We start from the raw sequence: 25,062 nt of genomic DNA on the forward strand, positions 1-25,062 counted from the left end.
CTCACCCTGCGGGCACGGGTGGCGGTTCCGCTCCACCCCCACTCCAATTGGGGTCACGTGACCACCACACCGGCAGGGCCTGATCCGGGCGTGGGATAAGGATCTGCTCTGCCCCTACTCGAGTTGGGGTGACGTGTGTACCACACTGGCAGGCCACTGGGCCTGACCCGCCAGGCTGTCACAGGTCTGTTTACCTTGCAAGCGCGAAGGGCGGCTCTGCCCTGCCCCTCCTACCACGCCCATGTACTACTGGGTCGTGGGTCTGCCCACCTGGCGGGTGTGGGTGGCGGCTCCGCTCCGCCCCCTCTCCAATTGGGGTCACGCGGTCACCACGCTGGCGAGCCGCTGGGCCTGCTCCGGGGGCTGGCGGCGGCCCGGCTCCTTCCCTCTGGCTCGAGGACAAATTGAGGAGACTCGGGTGACTGAGCCTCACCCCCCTTACCAGGAGACCAACTGCTTATGTCACCGCTGGTATTGATGAAGATCTCTCCTCCACCGCTTTCTGCTGACATCAGATCTCTGCCATGTTGGTATCCTATGCGAATGGCAGCATTTCGTTCCCCTTGCCAGGCAACCCAAGCAACGGGTGAGTCCTGACCTGCCCTCAGCAGGACCCGGACCGAGACACAGTTTCCGCGGGCTCCTAGCCCCGGTCCAGGGAAGTTCCGGGAGCCGGAACTCGGCCGCTCCGTGCTCGGTGTAAGCTCCTATAAGTGTAGGCTCCAAGAAGCAGCCCCCGCGGGCTCAGTTCCGGGAGCCGGAATTCGGCCGCTTAGTGTTTGGTGTATGCTCTGATAGTAGCAGGGTCCAAGAAGCAGCCTCCGCGGGCTCCGCAGCCCTGAGCCAGGGCGGTTCCGGGACGGTTCCGGGAGCCGGAACTCGGCCGCTCTGTGCTCGGTGTAAGCTCCTATAAGTGTAAGCTCCAAGAAGCAGTCCCCGCGGGCTCAGTTCCGGGAGCTGGAATTCGGCTTCTTGGTGTTTCGTGTTTGCTCTGATATTAGCAGGGTCCAAGAAGCAGCCTCCGCAGGCTCCGCAGCCCGGAGCCAGGGCGGTTCCGGGACGGTTCCGGGAGCCGGGACTCGGCCGCCCCGCGCTCCGTGTTCACTCCGATAAGATCAGATTTTAAGAAGCCCCCAGGCGCTGAACCCTAGCAATCTGTCTGCAAGCCGCAGGCGAATTGCAGCCTGAAATTACCTGTTCTATGGCTGAATGAGCTGCGGTCAGTCAAAAACCCGCATTCATTCTTGGTTCCTCTATTCTTTTACCTCCCACATTCACTCAAACACTACATCCTGCTAATTTTATATCTTTTTTTTTTTTTGGTACTAGGAATTGAACCCAGGAGCACTTAACTACCAAGCCACATCCTCAACCCTTTTTTATATTTTATTATATTTATATTTTATTACATTAACTCGCTGAGTTGCTTAGGACCTCATCAAGTTGCTGAAGCTGGATTTGAACTCACAATCTTCCTGCCTCAGCCTCCTGAGCCCCTGGGATTACAGGCACACACCAAGGCACTCAACTCATTTTATATCTTAAATATTTCTCAAATCCATTTTCTTTTCTTCAACTGCCAATGCCCCAGTGCAGGCCCTCTTCCTCTCTTGCCCTGATGCTGCTACAGCCTCTTAAGTCACATCTCTGCCTTTTGCCTTATTCTTATTCCCACAACCATCCACATGCCTGCCTGAATGATCATTCTAAAATACTACTTTCCTGCTTCAATCCTTGATGCCCTGGACCTTAGCCACCTCTCTAGCCTCTCCTCTTGCCGTTCTCTAACTTGCACTGATTGCTATGTCTGAGAAATACCATGTTGCTGGTGGTTGCCACCAGAGATTATGCTACTTCTCTACTCTGTACGTTTTGATACAATCCCCTGTCTAAAATGCCCTCTCTTCATATCCACAGTTCAGAATTCTTACCAGCTTCAAGCTGTTGAAAGCATGCACTTTTGTAATTGTGGTTATGATTATTAACGGTGCCAAAATCAGGGTACAAAATTTAAGGAGAGCTGTGCAAGTCAGAGTACATGTTTATATCATGTGCCCTGGGTGCCCCATCTGACTCTTTCTAGTCCTCATCCTGGTCTCTTCTCCTAGACTGGGAGCTTCCTAAGGGCAAGAATTTTGTTCTTTATTCTTGTAATTTCTAGCACAGTGCATAGTCCCTAGTAGGTGCTTAGTAAATGTTTATGGGAGGGAGAGAGAAAGAATTAGAGGCTCACTGCCTTGGCCTTCAAACCCAGATTCTCTCTCTTACTAGCTATGGGAATTATTTTTCTGTCCCTCATTTTGGGCCACTGTGCCCAGCTAATCTGCTCTTTTTTTAACTTCTTGAGTTGGATTTTTTTTTCAGCTTTTGTTTTTCTTATATAAGCATTTAAATCCATACATTTCTCTATAAGTATGACTTCCATGGCTATCTTTCCTTTCTTTTTTCTGGTACTGGGGATTGAACCCAGGGCTTTGTGCATGTTAAGCATATGCTCTACCTCTGAGCTACATCTCTAGTCCCATCTTTCATTTCTAAATATCTCCGTTTTGATTTATTTTTTGTCCCATGAGTCTAGAAATGTTTTCAAATACATGAGGTCTTTGTTATCTTTCTGTCATAGAGTTCTAATTAATTTGAGAAAGTGGTCTATTGATTTTTTGATATCTGATGAATGCACTCTGTGGCTTTTCTTTCTTTTTTTATCAGTTTCTTTTCTTTCTTTTTTTTTGTTATCAGTTTTTTTTTTTTTAGATGTTCCATGGATGTTTGAAAAGATCATTGTTGACTGCTTCATGGTGTTACGATAAGGACAATATTAGGTAAAACCTACAAAACACTTAAAACAGTGGTTAGCGCTTAGTAAAATCTCAAGAAATGATGGCTCTCGTTTTTGTTGTTATTATTATTGGTGGTGGATGACAGTCTCAGTCATTGCTCCATGTGTCATTAGGTACCCTGGAAATTGAAAAAATTGATTCCTCTCCTGCAAGTCAGTGCTCTACCATAGGGTTAATGAACCTTTTGACATACATAAAAAGCATCAGTTAGCTCGTTATAGTATAAAAAGATCAAAACACCAGTCTGACCCCAGCTGGGGCCCTGGTTTGGCCCCTTACGTGCTGTGTGACCCTTCCTGGACTTCCCTGTCCCAAACTCTACTTTCCTTACAGGTACGGTCCCAGATTTGCAGGGTTGTTGGGAGGAGTAATATGAAAGCCTTTAGCATAAGGCTGGGCACAAGGTAGACCTTGGAAGAGTATAGGTTTATTTCTCTTTGTTCCACTGAGCCTATTTCCCTTTCCTGCCACTGAGTTACTCCCTGAGGGTCAGAGAAGAAGTGAAGTTAGAGATGTAAAGGTACATCCATATCCTCTCTCCTTTCCTGGACTTCTTTCCTTAGAAAACCTCCTTCCTATTCCTATAAGACTGCACTTCTCTGATGCCCTTCCCCAGAGAGCAGCTTGAAACCAGCTGTGACTAAGGGAGAAAGGAGAGGATGTTGGCACATGCAAATCAGCACCCAGCCTCCTGCCGAGTTAGCATGACACCTGCTTAGACAGAATTTTTATTTTATCTCTTATCTGGAGCAGCCCAATTAATTTTTTCAGGCTACTAGTTACCATATTCTGCAGATGACAACTCCTCACATCCTAGGTGACAGCAGGGTCATCCTCCTTGGTGACCACACAAATTAGGGATTTGTTCCTGTGCCCCACCTTTTTCTTTTGGTACTGGGGATTGAACCCCCAGAGGCACTCAACCACTGAGCCACATCTACAGCTCTTTTTTAAAAATAGTTTATTTAGAGACAGGTCTTGCTGAGTTGCTTATGACCTCGCTGGCTTCAAAGTTGCTGACGCTGGCTTTGAACTCATGATCCTCTTGCCTTAGCTTCCCAAGCCGCTGAAATCACAGGCATGTGCCACCATTTCCCAGTGAGTTATTGCTCTTGATAAGGTCTTTACCAGCTTTTTATTAAGGACAGATGTTTTTTTTTTTCTTTTTTAAAGTTATTTAAAACCTCCCATGGGCTAGGTCTTGGAACTGAAGGGACCTCTGTTTTCTTACTTATTCTGGGATTAAGAAATAGAAGCTGAATGCTCCAGAAAATAAAGGGGTGATGAATTTGGAGTTCCAGATTTTAAAAGATGAAGAATAAAGAGATTATAGTCAGTTGAGAGCAGGTTGATGGAATTGTGTCAATATAAGAGAACTGATATAGAATTGTCCAAATCTAAGTTTTCAAGTAGAACCATGTTGTGACCATGCCCCCCATTACTATACACATTTTCATTAAAAACTTCTGAAGCCATGATGTGCAGTGTGACTCAATATCAGATAGACTAGTGAGGGGGCCACAGGTATTATAAGGCTCACAGTGTGGAGAGCCTCACATCTGCGTCACATACTGAATATTGAAGAGTCTCACTGATCTTTCTTTCTCTGGCCTTGTACCTCTTGCAATGCCCCACTCTGTATAGCTGCAGAGTGACATAAACCCACATCATTTCCCTGCTTAAATCCTTTAATGCTTTCCTAATCAGTGTTCCTCTATCCTGGGCTTTATGGATCCATGGGGATACATTCTCAGGTGTTTTTAGAAGTTTACTATTTGCTTTAATTTCAGGATTAATCTTTAAAAAATAATAATTTAAGTGTGGTCTATAATACCCAGATGGCCTTATAACTCAGAATTTTAAGGAGATTTTAGTGTCTTGGTTTGCACTATATTTATTGATTGGGTTGGTGCCAAAAGATCAGAAATGACAAATTTAACTTTTGTGGATTTTTTTTGGCAGTACTAGGAATTTAACCCTGGGGTTCTGTACACCACTGAGCTATACCCCCAGCTCTATTTTATTTTTAGACAGGGTCTTTCTAAGTTACTGAGCTGCTTTGAATTGGAGATCCTCCTGTCTTAGCCCCCCAAGTTAATGGGATGACAGGCATGCCACCACCCCCAGACCAAAATTTAACTTTTGATACTGTAATTATTTTTATTTTATTGTTAACAAAAACATCCTCAGCACCTAGAACAGCAGTGCTTTGTACATTGTAGATGTTCAATAAAGATTTCTTGAGTAAATGAATGAATGAAATTTTCAAACTAGGTTCTGAGATCCTTGGGGATCTTCTATAGTTTGAAATCTCCTCAGAATGATATGGAAGGCTCTTCATAATCAGACTAAGAATACTCAAGCAGTAATTCTGCCAGACAGTCTGGGCAGGATGTGGGGGTGTAACCCTTTTTAGAAAATAAAAAAAGTGAAAGTATAAAGGATTTATGTACATTTTGACAGGGCAGACATGATATGCAAATCACTTGCAAATATAATGCAAATGATGTGCAACTACTCATGCAAATGAGCATCCTGTCTTTGGAATCAACTCTTAGGTATTCACTTATTTGTAGTACTGGCAGTAAATCTTTCAAAGCCTTGGAATGCTAGTTGCTTTGGTGGAGATGTACATGTATTGTAGAGGAGGGGTTGGTGGGAAGGGGTCTCTCAAGGAGGAGTCAGTGTGGTATTGTAAGCCTGCAGTTTAGTATAGTATGAGGTTGAATATGGCATGTAACAATACAGGGTTATTCTTCTATGATTCTGGCCATTTGGGTATTGGCTGAGAATTAGTGGTGGGGTCGGGGGAGACAAGGAAATTTGACTTCTTATATTTCTTTAAATCTTTGACCATCTCTCATCTTTTATTTCCTGCCAGACCCCCACCTCCAACCTCGGACCATCTGGACTCTGTTCTACAGGAACAAAGAATGGAGAGCCAGAGATCCCTGGCTTCAGGTTCTCACCATGAAGATGACAGAAGAGCAGGAGAAAAGAGCTCTTGTAAATCATATCTGGAGGAGGCTAAGAGCATGATGTAGAGTTTTGCATTTGCCAATCTAATGACAAGCAGAATTCAGCTGAATTTCTAGGCCTGTTAGAAAAAGATGAATGGTTATAAGAAGGATGGGGATTTTCTGAGAAATATAACTGCTTAATCTCAATGCCAATGATGCAGTATCTGACAAAATTGGGAACCTTACTTGGAAATCTAAAGGAAAACAATGTCAATGGGTTTTTTCATTATAAAAATCTGTTAGCACCTACCCTTGGTGTAAAAGGAATTTTTCAGTTAGTGTGTAACCCTATTGATTATAAAGGTATTGAGAAACTTAAATAAAAGGCTTCTAGTAGATGTATTTTTTAGAAAATTGTTTTAGTCGTAGATGGACACGATACCCTTATTTTATTTATTTATTTTTTATGTGGTGCTGAGGTTTGAATCCAGTGCCTCACATGTGTTAGGCAAGTGCTCTACCACTGAGCTACAACTTCCGCCTATAGAAGTTTTTGTTTGTTTGTTTTTAATGTTTTAGACGTTGATGGGCCTTTATTTTATTCATTTATTTATATGCACTACTGAGAAAGTCTTCTTCCCTCTTCTTTCTTCTACTCTGCTGATCTACCCTTTATCTTTATGATATCAGATACCCTCCCCCACCATCTTCTTTCCCTTATTTTCCTCTAGCTTCCACATTTTAGAGAAAACATTCTGCTCTTGATTTTCTGAGTCTGGATGATTTCATTTAGCATGATATTCTCCACTTCCATCCATTTACCAGTAAAAATAATTATTTCATTCTTTTTTATGGCCAAGTAAAACTACATTGTGTATATATACCTCATTGCTGTATTGGAGATGGAACCCAGGGCTTCATGTACACTAAAAAAGTGCTCTACCACTGAGCCACACTTCCAGGCCTAGACACCACTCCCCATCCCATGATTGTTTGAGATAGGTCTAGCTATGTTGCTCAGGCTGGACTCCAACTTTGACTCACAATCCTCCTGCCTCAACCTTTAAGTAATTGGGATTATAGGAGCATGACTCTGCACCCAGTTTTTTAACTGACACACTAAGAATGCTTTTTTTAAACTTTAAGATGGTTATAAAACAGGTTGTAAAACCCAACCAAACAAAAAACAAGATGAAGAAACAAACAAAGAAAAGTGTCAAGATGGTATATGGCCCTCAAAGCCTAAAATATTCATTATCTGGCCCTTTATAGAAAGAGTTTTCTACTCCATGAATTAATAACTATTTTGTTATAGCTCGTGATTCTGTGGGTCAGGAACACAGGAAGGTTTGGCTGGGCAATTCTTTTGCTCTAGGTGATGTTGACTGGTATCTCTCCAGGGTGCTAAGTTGGAAGGATGATCTGGTCTGGGGGATCCAGGAAGATTTCAGTCACATGTGTGGTACATTGGCAGGATGACCAGAAGGCTGGGCTTAGTTGGGCCCCTTCCCATTTGTATGATGTCTCTTCACCATGGTATTTGGATTTATTACAGAGTGGCTAAGACCTCTGAGAGAACAGACATGAAGCTCTCAAAGGCTAGGCTTATACCTGGTTAAGGTTGCTTCTTCTGTATTTTATTGGTCACAGGTCAGCCTAGCCTAAATTCAAAGGGAGGGATAAATGGTTACAAGAAGGATGGGGATTTTCTGAGAAATATAACTGCTTAATCTCAATGCCAATGATGCAGTATCTGACAAAATTGGGAACCTTACTTGGAAATCTAAAGGAAATTCAATGACAGGAGTGATAAAGAATTTGAGGCTCTCTTTACCTGATGAATCAGTTTGTTCACTCACAATCACATTCCCAGTTCATAGCACATCACATGGAACATGAATTCAATAAGATTATTAACTAGCCAACACACTTTGATAATAGAATCTGATGTTTGTTAATATAAAATATCAGATTTGGAGCTAAATTAAGGCAAAGGTCTACTTGGACCCTTAGGGAGCACTCCATACCATGCTTTCTATTTGGGGGCTGCCAAGCGCCCAGCGATGTGCTGTGCCAGCACATTGGAACTTCAGTTTCCATTTTGGCTAATAAGATGCAACAAAACCTCTACCCCATAGAATTAAATGGCATAAGGAATGTGAGAAAGCTTTATTAATTGCAATATTCTATTTAATGTTAGGTTATTACTTTTGTCATTGTTTCCTAAGGTGGGAAGTGAATGAAGCCAGATCCCCTAGATCTCCTGCCCTCAGAAAAGGGCCCCTCAATCTAGCCCACTTTCCAGCTCTTACTCCTGCTATTCCTAAGGAGCAGGTGTGAAGAGAATGAGACAGTGTTCCTATGGCTCTACAATCAAGTTTCAGCCAAGGAAGATTTATTTCCCTGCGGTGGTTTTAATGATGTTTCGATGGGACTCATAATTCCATAATGATCTTAGTGCCAGTGCCTCCCACCCTGGGCATCTCTGCAGAGGCTATGGGGAAATGAAGAGCCACAGTGGCTAAACAAATAAGAATGATTAGTTGCATGTGGCCAGCCCCTTATCACCTGAGTTGGCCTATTGTGTACTCCAACATATGGAGCAATAAAGAGAAAACCCACATTCAACGGTCATCCTCACCCAGATCAAAGAATGCAGCATTCCTGGGGCTGGGGTTTGTGGCTCAGTGGTGAGCACTCACCTAACCAGTGTGAGGCTCTGGGTTCAATCCTCAGCACAACATAAAAATAAATAAATAAATAAAATAAAGGTATTCTGTCCATCTACAATTAAAAAGAATTAAAAAAAAAAAAAGAATACAGCATTCCCTTCCCCAGAAAAGCCCCGAAACCCTCTCTCCCAGAGACACTCCCATACTTCTTTTCCTATCTCTCTCTCTCTCTTGTTTTTCTGGAGGGAAGGCTTGTCAACTTGAGTAATACCTCTTCTTCCAACCTTTCTACAAAACTCCCAGACAGCCTGGGCATGATGTATAACATATGGGTGGTGCCTGGAGGTCTTAGAGTGAGATCATTACCTGGAATGTTTTATACACACACACACACACACACACACACACACACCTTATTTTTTTTTTTTTTAGTGATAGGTGGACAAAATACCTTTATTTTATTTTTATGTGGTGTGAGGATTGAAGTGCCTCACGCGTGCTAGGCGAGTGCTCTACCTCTGAGCCACAACCCCAGCCCCCTACCTGGAATGTTAAGTAGATACATAAAGCAGGATCCCCTGTGTGAGCTTCCAAGTACCCACACATGCATTAATGCATGATTTAACTTTGCTCAGCCCCTAGCATGTTGTCTGCATAGCCAAGAGGCATGGAAAAGAATAGTACTAATCACTAAAATGTATTCAGCACTTACTGTGTGCTAGGTATATTGTAGAGTGCTTTTTATGTATTCTTTCTCTTTCTCTCTCTTTTCTTTTTGAGATGGGGTCTAGCTGTGTTGCCAGATTGGTTTCTAACCCATGGCCTCAAGAGATCCTCCAGGCTCAACCTTCATAGTAGCTGTGATGTGATGACAAGTGTGTGCCACCATGCTGAGCTGTATCATCTCATTTAATCTCCATAACAATATTTGAGGTGAGACCTAAGTCTGTCTACATTTTATAGATAAGGAAACTACCCTCTAAAGTTGGTTATAGTTATGCAACCTGCATGAGAGGCAGTCAGGACTCAAACTTAGTTTGGTCAGATTCCAAAATCTGTTCTTAACTAGGTACTCTACTGGTGATATTTATTTGCCACAAGTAATCTCACAATGCTTTGGTGCTTGGGAACTCTGATGGTGTCAGAGGAGGAAAAGTTTTTCCCATTACTGGTTTGCTGACCTAGGACTGTGCCGGTGTGGTCAGTTCCTGCACCCAGCATGCCTAGGATTTCCTTGCAGCAGACGCCATCCTTTCTGCAGCTGTCTTCTTGGAAAGCAGCCTTGGCTCTTGTGTTGGGGTAGGTAAAGATAAGTCTAGGAAGAGAATCTATGTAGGCTGCTCTTCAACTCCACTGCTTTTCAGTGGCCTTGCTTCTTAGACTCTTTCAGGTGGCTGCCATAAAATTTTTTTTTTTTGAGCCACAACCCCAGCCCTATTTATTTTGAGATAGGTTCTTGCTGAGTTGCTTAACACTTCGCTTGGTTGCTGAGGCTGACTTTGAATTTACAGTCCTCTTGTCTCAGCCTCCCATGTTGCTGGGATTATAGGCATGTGCCACCAAACCTGGCATTCAAATCTAGAAGGTAGAGTTCAACAGATTCAGCCAGTTGGACATCCTGGTGTGATGCAGTGGCCTGTGAGAAGAAGCCTGTCTTCAGACTACCTTAGTTCTAGCTCTAGTCCTTGCCTGCCCTTTATCATGAGTTTTGGAAAACCTGAACTGTTCTGCATGATAAAGGGGTGAGGAATATGGAAACCTGAAGGAAAATCCAGGATAGGGAGATGTGAACTGACTGACAGTGTGCTGTGCAAGGGAAAGGACAGATAAAAAGTGATCCATTGAGTGCTACAGGTAAAAGAGGACTTAGGGGGAAAGAATTGCTCCTGCAGGAATCCACGTTATTTGGCCTCAGATGTGTGGTGCTAACTTCCTCCTCCATCCCTCTAGGGTACCTTCCATACCTTTAGTAAGTTCTGCATTTCACAAGGATGCTATATATATTTTAGTTGTAGTTGGACACAAAAACCTTTATTTTATTTATTTATTTTTATGTGGTGCTGAGGATCGAACCCAGTGCCTCACACATGCTAGGTGACCTCTCTACTGCTGAGCCCCATCCCCAGCCCCACAAGGATGCTTTTGTGGGTATGGGTTCTTGAGAGGGAAATGGAGGAGGGTGAGGGGACAGCTGACTTCTCTTCTCAGTCTGATTTCTGGTTTTCAAGGCACTCTATGTGTCTGTCTGTGTGTTTGACCCTACGTTGTCTAACAGTGAAATTATGTAACTAATAGGCCTGTGACAAAGTGCACATTGCTGTGTGTCAGCATTCATTGTGATGCAGTTTGTTTTAGTGTATCTATGTGTGTGTGTTGTATTTGTCTGAATGTGTAAGCTTGTGCTCAAGAGTGTGGGTGTTTATGTCAGAGTGTGAGGCTTGTGGCAGGCTGTATTTTCCATGAGGTGGCTGCCATGACACAGCTCATTGCTCATGTTCTTTTTATAATGTAATGGTGACCCTGCTTTGATGGAGATGTGGGTAAGCTCTCTTTCCTTATTGATTGTGGGCAGAACTTTGTGACTCCCTCAGAGGTGATGGCAGAGGTGATGCTCTGTGACTTCTGAGGTTAGATTATAAAATATCATGCACTTTTATGCCTTGTTCTCCTGGGATACTCATTCTTGGAAACCAGCCACCAAGCTGTGTGGAACTGCTATGGTTGGTATGGTTGTACCCTCCGGAACACATGGTAAAACTTAATTGCTACTGTAATAGTATTAAGAGGTGTGGCCTACAGAAATGATTAGGTCATGGGGGCTCCACCTTCATGAATGGATTAACATCATTACTAAGGGAGTGGGTTTGTTTTCAGAGAGTTAGTTGCTATAAATCAAGTCCAACCTCTCCTACTTTGCTCCTTTGCACATGCTCTTGCTTCCACCAAGAGCAAGCTCTTTGACCGTGGACTCCCAGCCTCCAGAACCATGAATAAAATAAATTGCTGTTCATTATAAATTACCCAGTCTGTACTATTCTGTTATAGCAATAGAAAATGGACTAAGAGGACAAGCAGCTACATGGAGAGGCCACTTGTCAGTGTCCTGGCTGACAGCTCCAGTTGCAGTTCCAACGAACATCCAGTGTTAAATGCCAATCATATGAATGAACATCTTGCCTTAGTCAAGCCACCCCAGCTGACAGTGCATGGAGCAGAGTCAATTCTTCCCTTCCAAGTCCTACCAAAACTGCCAAATAAATTTTTGGTTTTGCTTTAGGCTACTGAATTTGGGGATGCTTTGTTATGCAGGACTGGATAACTGGAATGGGGCCGTAGCTCTGCCTGCCTTGAGACAGAGAGAGAGAGAGAGAGAGAGAGAGAGAGAGAGAGAGAGAGAGAGAGAGAGTATGTGTGTGTGTATGTGTGTGTGTTCCTAACATTCCATGCCTTTGTGTGTGCCTGCAGGCAATGTATTTTGTCAGATGTCTGTGTACATGAATAGGTATGTGGGTAAAAGTGCTTTTGGAGATAGAGTCATGGTTCTTGGAGTTTTGCTTTGGCCTCAGTGGGATGCTGTTTGGTGAGAACACTTTGAAATCTTGTCTGTCTTCTGGGTCTCTTCTTTTGAGTGTTTTTCCTTTGAACCAGAAAGGCCTATTTAAAGAAGAGCTAATGCAGCTTGAATTTATTGACCTTTCTCTGGCCCAAGCCCACTGGAGCTGCCAAGGCCTTCCAGCAGGTGGGAGACTGCCATCCAGAGTCCTCCCAGCCTATTCACAAGGGCTGAAAAAAGTTTTTTTCTTTTTCCTTTTCTGCCTTTAAGGTCTTCAGAAGTGAACCACAGACAGAACAAATACAGTCACTGGGGTCCTTGAAGTCTCTTGGGGGTAGAGAAACCTAGAATTCTTGACTGCCAACAATGAAGCTGCTGATACAGTCTCAGATATGTTCAAGTCACAGGGTAGAGGTCATCTAGTCAGTCTCTGTCTTGTCTTGGATGCTGTAGTCCACTCCATGTGAGTACAGTCCAGGCAGTGAAGGACCCTTGTTCAAAAGATGAGCACTTCCTGTTGATCTCTTCTGGAATGCCTGTTAGCTTCCTGTTTCTTCCATGTTTGCTGCCTGACTTAGCTTTTCTGGGAATGCTCCTGCCCTCTAAAGTACTCTTGGCCAATAGAGCTTTCTTCAGTGATGGAAATGCTTTATAATCTTTGCTGTCCTATATAGTGCCAATAGTCACATGTGGCTAATACCTACCATTTTGGATGACACAGTTCTGTTTTGTTTTTGGCACTGTGAATTGAACCCAGGGGCAATTTTCCACTGAGCTACATCCCCAGTCCTTTTTATTTTTAATTTAATACAGGTTTTGTTGAATACTGAGGCTGGCCTTGAGTTTGTGATCCTTCTGCCTCAGCCTCCTGAGTAGCTGAGACTACAGGTATGTGTCGTCGCCCCAGGCTGGACAGCACATTTCCATTGACTTCAGAAAGAAGAGTTTTTGTTTATCTGTGAAAATGGGGACAAAATCTGCCCCACCTGTCTAACACTGTGTCTGATACAAACAAATGATGAATGTGAAAGGGCTTTACTCAAAAAAGGACCTGAAAATACAGTAGTGTGAACTGAGTGGGCTTATTCTTAGAGCTCTTTGTTAACATTTCTGTAAAATGGCATTTGCTTTGTTTACATTTCTTTGTTCCTCACTTGACCCTGAGCTCTCTCAGGATAAGAACACAGCAGGACTATTTCACAGCTTTCTCTCTCCACAGCCAAGGACTGGCATTTAGCTTGATGTTCATGTTCAAGTGAATGAAATGTCTGGAGTCCAGAAGTTATTCCTGACAGCAGGATTTGACGTGTATGGGGAAAATTGGGTGGACAGAGAGGAAGGGACCAAGAAGAGGAGATAGGGCAATACAGTGTTGAGACAGAGGTAGGGCTCCTGGTTCCCATCCAGAGACAGTAGGGAGTCAATTTCTGAGGCCAGAATGTTTTCACATAACAGGATATCAGATTTCTGGGAGATTAATTCAGAAAGGCCCTTCAGAGAAATGGTCTGCTTAACACATTCTGCTTGTTGAGGAAGGCCAAGTTGATCATATAAATTTCTGCCTGGCTAGGACTTGAGGTTGGTGCTGTGGTTTACTTTGGTTTGACTAATGGTGGCTGGTTTGAAGGTTATGCAATCTTTAACCTTCCAAGCTCTGCTCTTCTGGAGAGTGGAAGAGGGAAGATAGAAGCTGTACATCAGAGGTATGAGGGAAAGACAGCTCTTTGGTTGCTATTTATTTAAAAAGAAAAAAATTAAAATTATTTTTGTTCAATTCTAAGAACAATACAGGACAAGAGATTCCCACCATTTGCTTTGCTCCCTGGTTTTCAAACTTCCTACTTGGAGGAAATTTGGGATTTCAAACTTCCCACTTGTTGGCACTACTTCCCAACAAGTAGTCCTCTTTGCTTGGAGCCATGTAAATAGAAGCTGTCTGCTTAGGCCCAAAGTTGCATTTTTGGCTTCAGTAGCTGAGGAGTCTTGAGCTTAGAGCCAGTACCATTGAGAACTTGGTTCTCATCCAGAGCTTTTCATAGTTCTATGAGGCTGCTATAACAAAACATCTTGGACTGGGTAACTTATAAACAACAGAAATTCACTGCTCATAGTTTCAGAAGTTATGAATTCCAAGATCAAGGTGCCAACAGAGTCAGTGTCTGGTGAGTGCTTGCTCTCTGCTTCAAAGATGGTGCCTTCTTGCTGTGGCTTCACATGGCACTTCTACTGTAAGAACACTAATCCTGTTCTCCAAAAGCTCATTTCTGAATATTATTACATTGGGCATTAGGTTCTGATGTTCAAATTCTGGGGGAATACCAATATTCAGACAATAGCCTGACGTTTTTCAAGGCTTGGAGACTGGGGAGGTCACTGAATATGCCCCCTCACATACCTGAGGTAATTAGATCTGTTGCAAAGATGAATCCAGGTCCCTGTGAATACCGGCAGGTCAGTGTTCAGCTGGACTCCTGTCTAGGCCCAAGAATATGTGCTAAGATTTGACCATATTCTAGTTTTAAGGATGTTACTCTTGTAGCACTTTATTAGTATCTTTTTAAAATAACTTGTGCAAGACTCAGTTGTAATTTATATGTTCATTCTGTAATTTATTACTCATGCAATAGATATTTGTTCAACATTTATTTCCTGTCCTCATGATACAGATAGTCCCTGACTTACAATGGTTCAATTTATGATTTTTTGACTTTATGATGATGCAAAAATGATACACATTCAGTAGAATGTGTACTTTGAATTTTGATCTTTTCCCAAGCTAGCAATATTTAGTAAGACACTCCCTCAAGATGCTGACTAGTGGCAGCTAACCACAATTCTGTCAGCTGTGCAATCAGGAGGTTAAACAGCTTCTACACTGTACTGTGTTGCTAAGCTATAATATTTGATAGGTTTGGTGTATTAAATGAGTTTTTTTCTTTTAATTTTTTTAAAGTTGTTGATGGATCTTTATTTTATTCATTTATTTATATGTGGTGCTGAGACTTAAATCCAGTGACTCACACATGTGAGATAAGCACTCTACCACTGAGCCACAACTCCAGCCCAAATGAGTTTTTTTTTTAATATTTTTTTTTAAGTTGTAGTTGGACACAGTATATTTAATTTATTTATTTTTATGTGGTGCTGAGGATTGAACCCAGAGCCTCGCAAGAGCTAGGCGAGTGCTCTACCGCTGAGCCCCAGCCCCAGATCCTAAATGAGTTTCTGATTTACAATATTTTCATCTTGCTATGGATTTATTAGGATGTAATCCCATTCCAAGTCAGGACTGTATGAGGTAGTGACATAAGCTACAATTATTCTTGGGCCCCACTTCTCTCAATGGTCTCTTGGGTGCACTATAGGAAAGTTGGGCTGTTCTGTGACCTTTCCTCACAGTACCCTGGGAAGTGTTTAATCTAGACCTTTCTTGCTTTTTTTTTTTCCAAAAATTTTTAGCTGTAGATGGACACAATACTTTTATTTTATTTTTATGAAGTGCTGAGGCTCGATCCCAATTCCTCCCACATGATAGGCAAGTGCCCTACCACTGAGCTACAACCATAGCCCCTAGACCTTTCTTATAAACTGGTACTACCCCTCAACTATTTCCCAGGACTTGTTCTCCATCCCCAGGTTACTAACTAAGGTTTGCTCGGTGTTTGTGAAGTCAATTTCCCACCTGCTTAAAGTAAACATCAAGAAGGTAAGTTGACAGCTGGAAGCTCACACAATATATGGAGAAGGGAAAGGAACTCCAGAGATATTTGATTATTGGCTCTTGGTGAATACCTATCATTTGGATTATTTGGCAGATATTTAGATGATCCTTTTCTCTTCTCACAAATAACTAGGAATCACTCACTAATCACTGTGTCTGGGCTGTGAAGGTAGCAGGGTACTCCATTTCGCTGGTCAGGCTTAGCATGTCTAGGCAAGAGGAAGGTCTACCAGGAGGTATAGTGGAAATAGAATAGGATTTAAGAGGCACCTAAATCTAGCTTGAATTCCCGGTTCTACCACCTCCTGACTGTATAACTTTATAAATTCTTGCAGTCTCTCCATTTATAAAAAGGGAATGGCAGTTTCCATCTTAGGAAATTATGAGAAGTAAATATATGTGGAACACCTGGCACATACAAGACAGTTATACAGCAGGATTAGAACTGCAGGTGACCTCTTATTTTTTAAATAACTGATAGTTTAAAAAATTTACACAATACGCAATTATATGAAGCGGGTGATTTACAGGTGGTCTTATTCTGAATGAATTTCCAAAGGACTATTTATTGCTTGACATTCGATTTTGGTTACTGAGTCTTAACAGCTTGATTTATTTTTATCTTCCACCCCCTCCGGTTTCCTAGCAGGATCCTCCTGCTAGGAGGAAATCAGGCTTTAAGAAATCAAGAAATTTCGAACTTCTAGCTTGGAAGCAAAACCAGGCCTGTAGGTCTCTGTTTAAGACTTCTCTCATCCTGGCGGAGGGACATTAAAAAAGAAGAAGTCCCGGAATCCGCGTAGGAAGGCGATGGGGGCGGGCCTTAGCAAAAGACGGAGGAGGCGGGGCTCGCGATTCTGCGGAAGCGGGGCGAGGTGGCTATCCGCGGCCCTGGTGGCTACAATTGGGCGAAGCTGGGAGCGACGTAATAGCCGCGCGCTCACGGGTTCAGACGGTCGCTGCCGCATTTGCGCACGGGGAGCTGGTTGCCGCTGCGGCCGCCTGGAATTGTGGGGTTTGTGTCTGCCCCTCGGCTGCCGTGCTGGAAGCCGAAGGTAGGGGCGGTGAGGGCTGCCCGGCCCTGGAGCTGGGCGGGAGGGCTAAGGACGCTGTCCCGGTCTCCTCCCGCCAGTGGCCTCGGCTCCTTCCCTATAGTGTTTGGGGGCCCTAACACATTCCCCGCTAGCGTTTCCAAAACGAAATGTCCAAAAGGGTCCTAGAAATTCTAGCTGCATTCTCTGCCTTTACCATCGAAAACGTCTCCAGGAGATGAGGCAGTGGGAGACCCAGTCTGGCTTTTGGCTCTGCATCTTAGTTTATTTGATCCCTATCCTCTTTGTCCCGGTCTCAGTTTTACTCATCTGTCCCAAGGAAAGGGTGGATTAGGTGTTGATCTCCAAGGCCCCTCCAAGTATTGACATTTTGGTTTTTGACAGAGACCTCTATGTGTCTTCACCCTGTGAAGTTGAGCCTTGTCAGCTTAGTATTTCTACTCTCCTATTGCGTGATTTCCTTGGTCCTGGCAGTTGGAAGATCTGTCTTTAACGTAGAGGTTACAGACTTTGGTGTGTTTGAAATCACCTAGGGAATTTGTGCATAATCCCTGTGTTTTACCTTAAGGCACTTTGGAAAAGATGGTTCATGGGCATCTGTAGTCCCCATCTCAGGTGGTTCTCATTCAGGTGGTCCTGGAATCCTTGCTTTGAGAAACTCTGCTTCAAAAGCCAGGAGATGAGCTGCTGGAATGAGTGTCAGGATGGGAAAGGCCAGGCATCAGGAAAGAAGGCCAAGAAGCCAGGAAGGGCTTCCTTTGCACTGGAAGAGCTGGAAGACTGATATCTTTAAAAAAAAAAAAAAAAAAATATATATATATATATATATATACACACACACACACACACATATATACACACACATATATACACACACATGACTCATCTCATGTAAGGTCACACATATATACACATATATATACACACACATATATGTGACTCATGTAAAGTCAGTTTTCTAATGTTTTAAAATGCCTGGCTTTGATTGAAGTCCAGCTGGCTTTCCCATCTCAATAAAACAAAGCAGAACTGCAGCTGCTTTGAGTAATGGAAGGAGGTTAGATTAACCGAGACTAAGTAGGCAGGAGGAAAGTGAATCCTCCATATTTGCTGAGAAGAAACTGCTGTGTTTACAGATAGTAACAGTGTTTGTTGTGACAGTGTGAAAGATGTTTTGTGTGTCTTTTTAGCTTTCCCTGAACCCCAGTTTTTTTTTCTTTTCCCATGGAAGCATATCTGCACTTGGGGACTGGATAAATTTAATGGAAGCCAGGGTGTACTGATATTAAGATTGATATTTGTGGGCTGGGGTTATAGCTCAGTGGTAGACTGCTTTCCTGGCATGTATGAGGCACTGGGTTTGATTCTCAGCATCACATATAAATAAATAAAATAAAGGTACATCAACAACTGAAAAATATATAAAAAAAAGATTGATATTTGTGTAACATGGGTCAGAACTTGGTCTGTGGTTTCACTTGAGAACATGGCCTTTGGGTTTTTTTTTTTTTTTTTTGGTAGGGGGTAGAGGGTGGAATCCAGAGCAATTCTACCACAGAGCCACGGTCCCATATACTTTTTTTTTTGAAGATGGGCTTACTAAAGTTGTGAAGGTTGACTTTGAAATTGTGATCCTTTTGCTTCAGCATCCCAAGTAGATGAGATTACAGGCTACTCATCTTTGGACCTTTATAAAAAAAAAATTTTAAAAAAGGATTTTTTTTTAAAAGTTGTTGATGGACATTTATTTATTTATTTACTTATATGTGGTGCTGAGAATTGAACATGTTAGGTGAGCACTCTACCACTGAGCCACAACCCCAACCCCTTGCTTTGGATTTTTAAAGATAGTTTTGCCACACCAGATTTATCTTAACTTTTTTTCAAATATTTAGTGAGTTTAATTTGCTAATTAATACATATACCGATGAAATTGGCAATAAAAAAGACTGTCCCCATTTTACAGATGATGGGAATGGGGAATGTGTTAGACATATGGCAAACCATGAATGAAAAATTGTTTGGTACTTTGATATCTGTTTTCTACCTCTTTCCTGCTGTTTTCTGAAGGCCAGTTGTTAACTTGCTTCTCTTCTGGTGTCAACTTTGAGTACTGGTGTGTTTCATCAGCAGGAAAAAAGACTGAGTAAAGCTGAAAAGTAACAATGGATTTTATGATAACAAATACACCAGAACTTAATCCTCCAGTGTTGCTCTCCTTTAGAGTGATGTGGGTTGTGAGGGTTAGAGGAGGCATCATTTAAGGGATAGGGCCATTTTCCGAAGTAGTAGCTCACCTCTGGAATTGTTTTCAGAGATATTTTTTGCTTTAAATTCCAAATGACATGGTTAATCAATCTTGTCACCTGACTTGTCTTCAGATGAATTAACCTTTTTTTTTTTTTTTTTAGAAGTGGACATAACAGATTTCTGGAGTGTGGTGAACATGGGTTTTAGTTCTGAGTCTACCGCTTAGTAGCCATAAGATCTTGAGTAAGTTACTTCACCCCTTAGCAGCAGTTTTCTACTGCATAAAGTGGGAATACTTAAAAAGACAGTTAAATGGGGCGTTACATATGAAAACTCTTGGGACACAGGAATGCAATAAATGTTTGTTTCCTTCTCAAAGAATAAGGAGTTGCTATTAATTCAGAAGAACGTGACAGTCTCTAAAGGGAAGTTGTTATACCTTTTCTCAAATAGGTCGATTCTCTTTTGCATGTTTATAAATTAATACTCTGACCTGCTTATCCTGCCTCTTGCCTTTTTCTTTATTTTCTGTCTTTTTCTAAGTGAAGCTGTGTTGCAGAGGCTGTCTGCTAGTCTCTTGTGGAGTAAGCCTTTTTGTTTTGGAGAACTAATCCAGAACATTCTTACAATGGTCATGTATTCCTGAGAATTTTTCTCTGGCGCCTCTACTGGTGCCCAGATCATGCTCTGTAGCACAGGCATCTCTAATTCCTGGATTTGGTGTCAATTTGGAGACCTGTCCTTGTGGAGCTAATCTTTTCTAAGCAAGGATGAATACTTTATCCTTCTCTGAGTCGGCATTAAGCTGCAAGCCTTAGTCTTCTACAGCAGAGAGCATCATATTTTAATTATATGTGGTTTAAAGAGAGGATGTCCTACCCTTTTCTTCATTTACTTTTACCAGGAGTTTCAGTACTATGTAGGGAAAGAGGCAAATAGTCTCATTCAGGTGAGACTTTGGGTAACCCCTGATTTCTAGCACCAAAAATAACTGAGTTTGGGGGGCTGGGGATGTGGCTCAAGCGGTAGCGCGCTCGCCTGGCATGCGTGTGGCCCGGGTTCGATCCTCAGCACCACATACAAACAAAGATGTTGTGTCCGCCGATAACTAAAAAATAAATATTAAAACTCTCTCTCTCTCTCTCTCTCTCTCTCTCTCAAAAAAAAAAAATAACTGAGTTTGGGACAAAAACCTTATCAAAGATTCTATCTGTTTAGATGCATGTGGAGACCTCATGGAGTATTCCTAGGTTGTGAGGAGTTTATAACTGGGTTCTCATTTATGCAGTTTTCTACCCTGGTTATAGGGAGAATCCAGCAGCAACAGAACATCCTTCAGCCCAGTCTTGTAGTTCCTTCGGGTTCCACCAGGAAGCTCATAGACAAGGATGTGATCCTGCTGGTTGACTGGCTGTGTCTGTCCTTATTCTCCTAATATTGCCCTTGGACTTGGTGATAAAAAGGAAGTGGCGTAGACAATGGACAAGTAACATTCTATTCCAAAACCTTGGGGTTCAGGGGGAAAGAGCTCTGTGCATATATCTGGGCAATTGGAAAATACCAGTCTTAGGAATGCTGCTGAAGTGCTTTGAGTCGTTCATGACATCCACCAGGTTTCTTGGTGATCTCATTTGTGAAATGGGAATGCCTTCATTGATATTTTCCATGGGAAAGGTGAACAATTCCAGGATAGAGGGATTGCCCAGATGTGAGACTTTCTGTGCCTGTACCAGGGAAGTCCAGGGAAAACTGAGACAAATTGGTCATCCTATCCATGACCATTATACAAATTAATGAACTTGATCACTATGCACTATTGGATCAATCCTTTTGAGCTCATCTAAGCAAGTGTTTCCTTTTTCAATTTTTTAGTTGTAAATGGACATAATGCCTTTATTTATTTATTTGTATGTGGTGCTGAGGATTGAACCCAGTGCCTCACACATCCTAGGGCAAATGCTGTATCACTAATAACCCCAGCCCCTAATCAAGTGTTTCTTAAGCTTTTGCTCATTATCATTTTTTCAGACCCCCCCACCCCGCAATTGCCTATCCCCTCCATGAAATTTTACTACCAAAGATATGCTGTGTATTTGTTTGTGTATTGTGGCCCTTTTGATGGCCACACACTATTATGATATCTAATATTTTTTTCTACCAAGAATCAATTTTTACTATCTTCATTATGATATCCTATATTATTTCTCTAACATAATCATCAAGGCCTTTTTTTCACCTAGAAATAACTCTCATTGTAAGCTTTTTCAGTGCTTCAAATAGCAAACTAGTGAAAGCAGAGGAATGTTATCTATACTTTTTAACCTACCTTATATGTCAGTTGGTATTATTCCTCATTTTATAGATGAAGAAACAGATTTAGTGAGATTAAGTGATTTGTCAAGGTTAAAAATCTTGCTGCAGGGCTGGGGTTGTGGCTCTGTGGTACGTGTGAGGCCCTGGGTTCGATCGTCACATAAAAAAATAAATAAAATAAAGATATTGTGCTCAACTACAACAACAACAAAAAAAGCTTGCTGCAGTCAGAATTTAAACCTAGCTATGGCTCCAAAGTTCTTTCCATTGCATGGTGTACCACTCCATGAGTGCTCCTATATTTCCACCCTGTGAAATTGCATCATTAGCAGGATATTTGACCACTTCGCTCACTTTTCTTTTTTCTTTCTTTTTTTTTGTACCAGGGATTGAACACACAGGCACTTAACCACTGAGTTACATTCCCTATTTTATTTTTTGAGACAAAATTTCACTAGGAGGCTGGCTTTGAACCTGTGATTCTCTTGCCTCAGCCTTCCAAACTGCTGGATTATAGGCATGCGCCACTACACCCAGCTCACTCACTTTTCTTGAGGCCCTAGTAGGTGCCAGACCCTGTGGAAGATGTTGGGAGATACTAATTCAAAAGAGAATCCCTGATGTTGAAGAGATGACTGTGTTTTCAAGAGTGGAGATACCTTGGGGCTAGTGCCTTTGTCACCCTTTGCTGTCTGGGCCTTTTTGTTAGATGGCTAGTGTAGCTAAGGGTTGTCATGGAAAGGATTAAGCTGCTTGCCTTTAGGAGGGTCAAAGCTGTGAGTTTTCCCCTGCTTGTTCCATTTTCCAACTTGCTGAGTTGTTTGTAATCACTGAGTACGTTTTCTACAGGGTAAAACCAAAAAGGTCTGGTAAACTTAGCTTTTGGATGTTTGTGATTATTGTATGTGTATTATTGTGTATTATGTGTATTATTAAGAGTGACGCTTATCTTTGCATATTGATGTTCCTAATAATTCAAAATAAAAGTTTTCTCTTTCTGGAGTTATTCTTTAAACACTAAAGCTGTGAAGGGAGTCAGAGAAGAAATGAAATGAGAATGGAGGGGGGAGAGATGATTTTTACTCTTTGAAAAAGAGGCTGGAATTGCCCTCAGTTGAACTGAGGGGCACTGTACTTTTTTTTTTTTTTCCTGAGGTGCTGGGGATTGAACCCAATGCCTCGTGTATGCTAGGCAAGTGCTCTACCACTGAGCCAAAACCTAGGCCCAAGGAGGGGTATGTTTCTGGGGCTGCTTGATGGCCCTGTTGTGACTGAGAAGTTCTTGATTATGCCTTTTTAAAAATATCTTTATTTTTTTAATGTGGTGCTGAGGATCGAACCCAGTGCTTCACATGTGCTAGGCAAGCACTCTACCACTTGAGCCACAACCCCAGTTCCTTGATTATGCCTTTTAATTACCACTTTTTATCATTATAGGCAGAGAACTATCAGCATTCGGTGAACTGATCTCCACATACAGACACTTTTCTCTCCACAAATAATTTGCCCTTTCTGTCTTGTGAGGGGAAATAATGATAGAAACTGGAAGAAGAATCTGAGGTGCATACAAAAAAATTCTGGTAAGGAAGACTGATGCCAGTGGATTTTTATTTATTTTTATTTTTTTTGTGGTCCTGGGGTTTGAACTCAGGGGTGTTCTACCACTGAGCAATATCCTCAGCCCATTTTATTTTATTTTTTATTTTTTTTAGTATTCTAAATTTTTCTTTTTTAATTAATTTTTAAATTTATATATGACGGCAAAATGCATTACATTTCTTATTACACATATAGAGCACAACTTTTCATATCTCTGGTTGTATACAAAGTATATTCACACCAATTTGTGTCTTCATACGTGTACTTTGGATAATAATGTGCATCACATTCCACCATCATTTCTAACCCCATGCCTCTTCTCTTCCCTTCCTTTCCCAGCCCCCTTTTTATTTTGAAATAAGAGTCTCACTAGGCTGCTGAGGTTGTCCTTGAACCTGCTATCCTCCTGTCGCAGCCTTCTGAGTTGCTGGGATTACAGGAATGGAACATTGTATCTGGCTTTCCAGTGAACTTGTTAAGTTTTTTATTTTGGAGGTGGGGGTACTGAGCCACATCCCAAGCCTTTTAAAATATATTTTATTTAGAGACAGGGTTTCACCGAATTGCTTAGGGCCTTGCTAAGTTGCTTAGGCTATCTTTGAACTTGCGATCCTCCTGCCTCAGCCTCCCAAGCCTCTGGGATTTCAGGCTTGTGCTATGACCTGGCCTCCAGTGAACTTTTAAACAGATTTTTTTCTTTTAAACTTTGGGGATAGTCTCATGCTTAAATGTTTCTAATTTCTGTGAGGCTCCTAAGGCGGCAGCAGCTGTCTGACCAAGTCCTAGAAAATGAGCAGGCTTTAGTCCAATAGAAGTAACAAAGTAGGACAATCAATACTGACAGTATTGATTGGTCATGCTTCAAGTCCAGTGGGTAGTAGGTATTGGAAGCTTTAGGGGCAGCTTTTCAGCAAGGTATTTAAGGTTGACTTCATGCTTACTACCTTCCCAGTCTCATACTCATGGGGAGTTGATTTTGACTGTATTTATGAAGTGAAGTCTCCATCCTCAGGCCCAGCTGCTACAAGGTGCTTTGTGGCTGGAAGAGATCATCATAGAAGTCTTTATTCCTTCCAAACATTAGAACTGGGTATGGTTCTGCACCAAGGAATGGCTGTTTATAATTTTTTGAGTGAAAAGTCAGGAGAATACCCTTATAATTTGTTCACTGCCTCAGTTTTGCATTTGATGGATTATTATTATTTTTTTTTAAAAGAGAGAGAGAATTTTAATATTTATTTTTTAGTTTTCGGCGGACACAACATCTTTCTTTGTATGTGGTGCTGAGGATCGAACCCGGGCCACACGCATGCCAGGCGAGCGCACTACCTCTTGAGCCACATCCCCATCCCGGATTATTATTTTTTTAACCGATGTCAAAACTAAGTCACTAAGAAGTGAAGGGCACCCATATTAGTGAGACTTTATTGTTAGAGTTAGATACAAGATAGCGGGCTCACAGAAGATGGATGTAAAAGTTGTTAGAATTGTTTAAAGTGATGTAAAGAAACAAGATGCTTTTTGCAGCTAGAAATCACTAGGGGAATGCTGGATGCAGTGGTGCAAGTTTGTAATCCCAGCTACTTGGCAGGGTTGAAATAGGAGGATTGCAACAATGTTTGAGGTTAGCCTGGGCAATTTAGTGAGTCTTTGTCTTAAAAAAAAAAAATAGGGCTGGGGATGTAGGTCAGTGTTATAACACCTCTGGGTTCAATCCCTAGTAATGGAGTGGCAGGGTGGGCTCCTGTGGAGGCATCTCCAGGGTAGGCAGAGCAGCCCTGCTTTCCTGTTTTCAAGATGCAAAACTTATGTTGAAGTGTCTTTCTTTTCTTCTTCTTTTTTTTTTTTTAATTTTTTTAGTTGTAGATAGACACAATACCTTTATTTATTTATTTTTATGTAGTGTTGGGGATTGAACCCAGTGCCTCATGTGTGCTAGGCAAGTGCTCTACCACTCTGAAGTGTCTTTCTTTTTGCTCTTACCTCAGGGGATTTGATGTCTTTTAAAACATTAGAAACAAAGAAATAATACTCAGGCCAAATAACTGGTTTTTTTTTTTGTAAAAAAAAAAAAAATGGGGCCATATGTACAAGTGGATCTT

The 25,062-nt window shown here is 41.9% G+C and overlaps 2 protein-coding genes across 9 annotated transcripts in view; one reads left to right on the forward strand and one right to left on the reverse strand.

Moving 5' to 3' along the window:
* LOC124103716 (uncharacterized) overlaps nt 1–25,062 on the reverse strand; it is a 75,135-nt gene that overhangs the window by 47,254 nt on the left and 2,819 nt on the right. The window contains exons 2-3 of the mRNA XM_046460430.2: nt 16,691–16,895; nt 15,891–15,955 (exon numbers count right to left, since the gene is read on the reverse strand). Coding sequence (XP_046316386.1) covers nt 15,891–15,955; nt 16,691–16,895 — 270 coding nt within the window. The remainder of the gene's footprint in view (nt 1–15,890; nt 15,956–16,690; nt 16,896–25,062) is intronic.
* Nucleotides 16,642–25,062, forward strand: part of Sil1 (SIL1 nucleotide exchange factor) — a 262,407-nt gene continuing 253,986 nt past the window's right edge. For 5 of the 8 annotated variants that reach the window (XM_046460365.2, XM_046460367.2, XM_058584300.1 and 2 more), the window contains exon 1: nt 16,642–16,801. The gene's annotated coding sequence lies outside the window, so the exon portion shown is untranslated. Of the gene's footprint in view, nt 16,802–19,209; nt 19,292–25,062 lie in introns of all 8 variants that reach the window. The other 3 variants (XM_046460366.2, XM_046460368.2, XM_046460363.2) reach the window with 2 other exon arrangements.

Source organism: Marmota monax, unplaced genomic scaffold (genome assembly GCF_021218885.2).
Source record: "Marmota monax isolate L192 unplaced genomic scaffold, Marmota_monax_Labrador192_F-V1.1 WCK01_AAM20220418_F8-fsc00006, whole genome shotgun sequence".
Lineage (NCBI taxonomy): Eukaryota > Metazoa > Chordata > Mammalia > Rodentia > Sciuridae > Marmota > Marmota monax.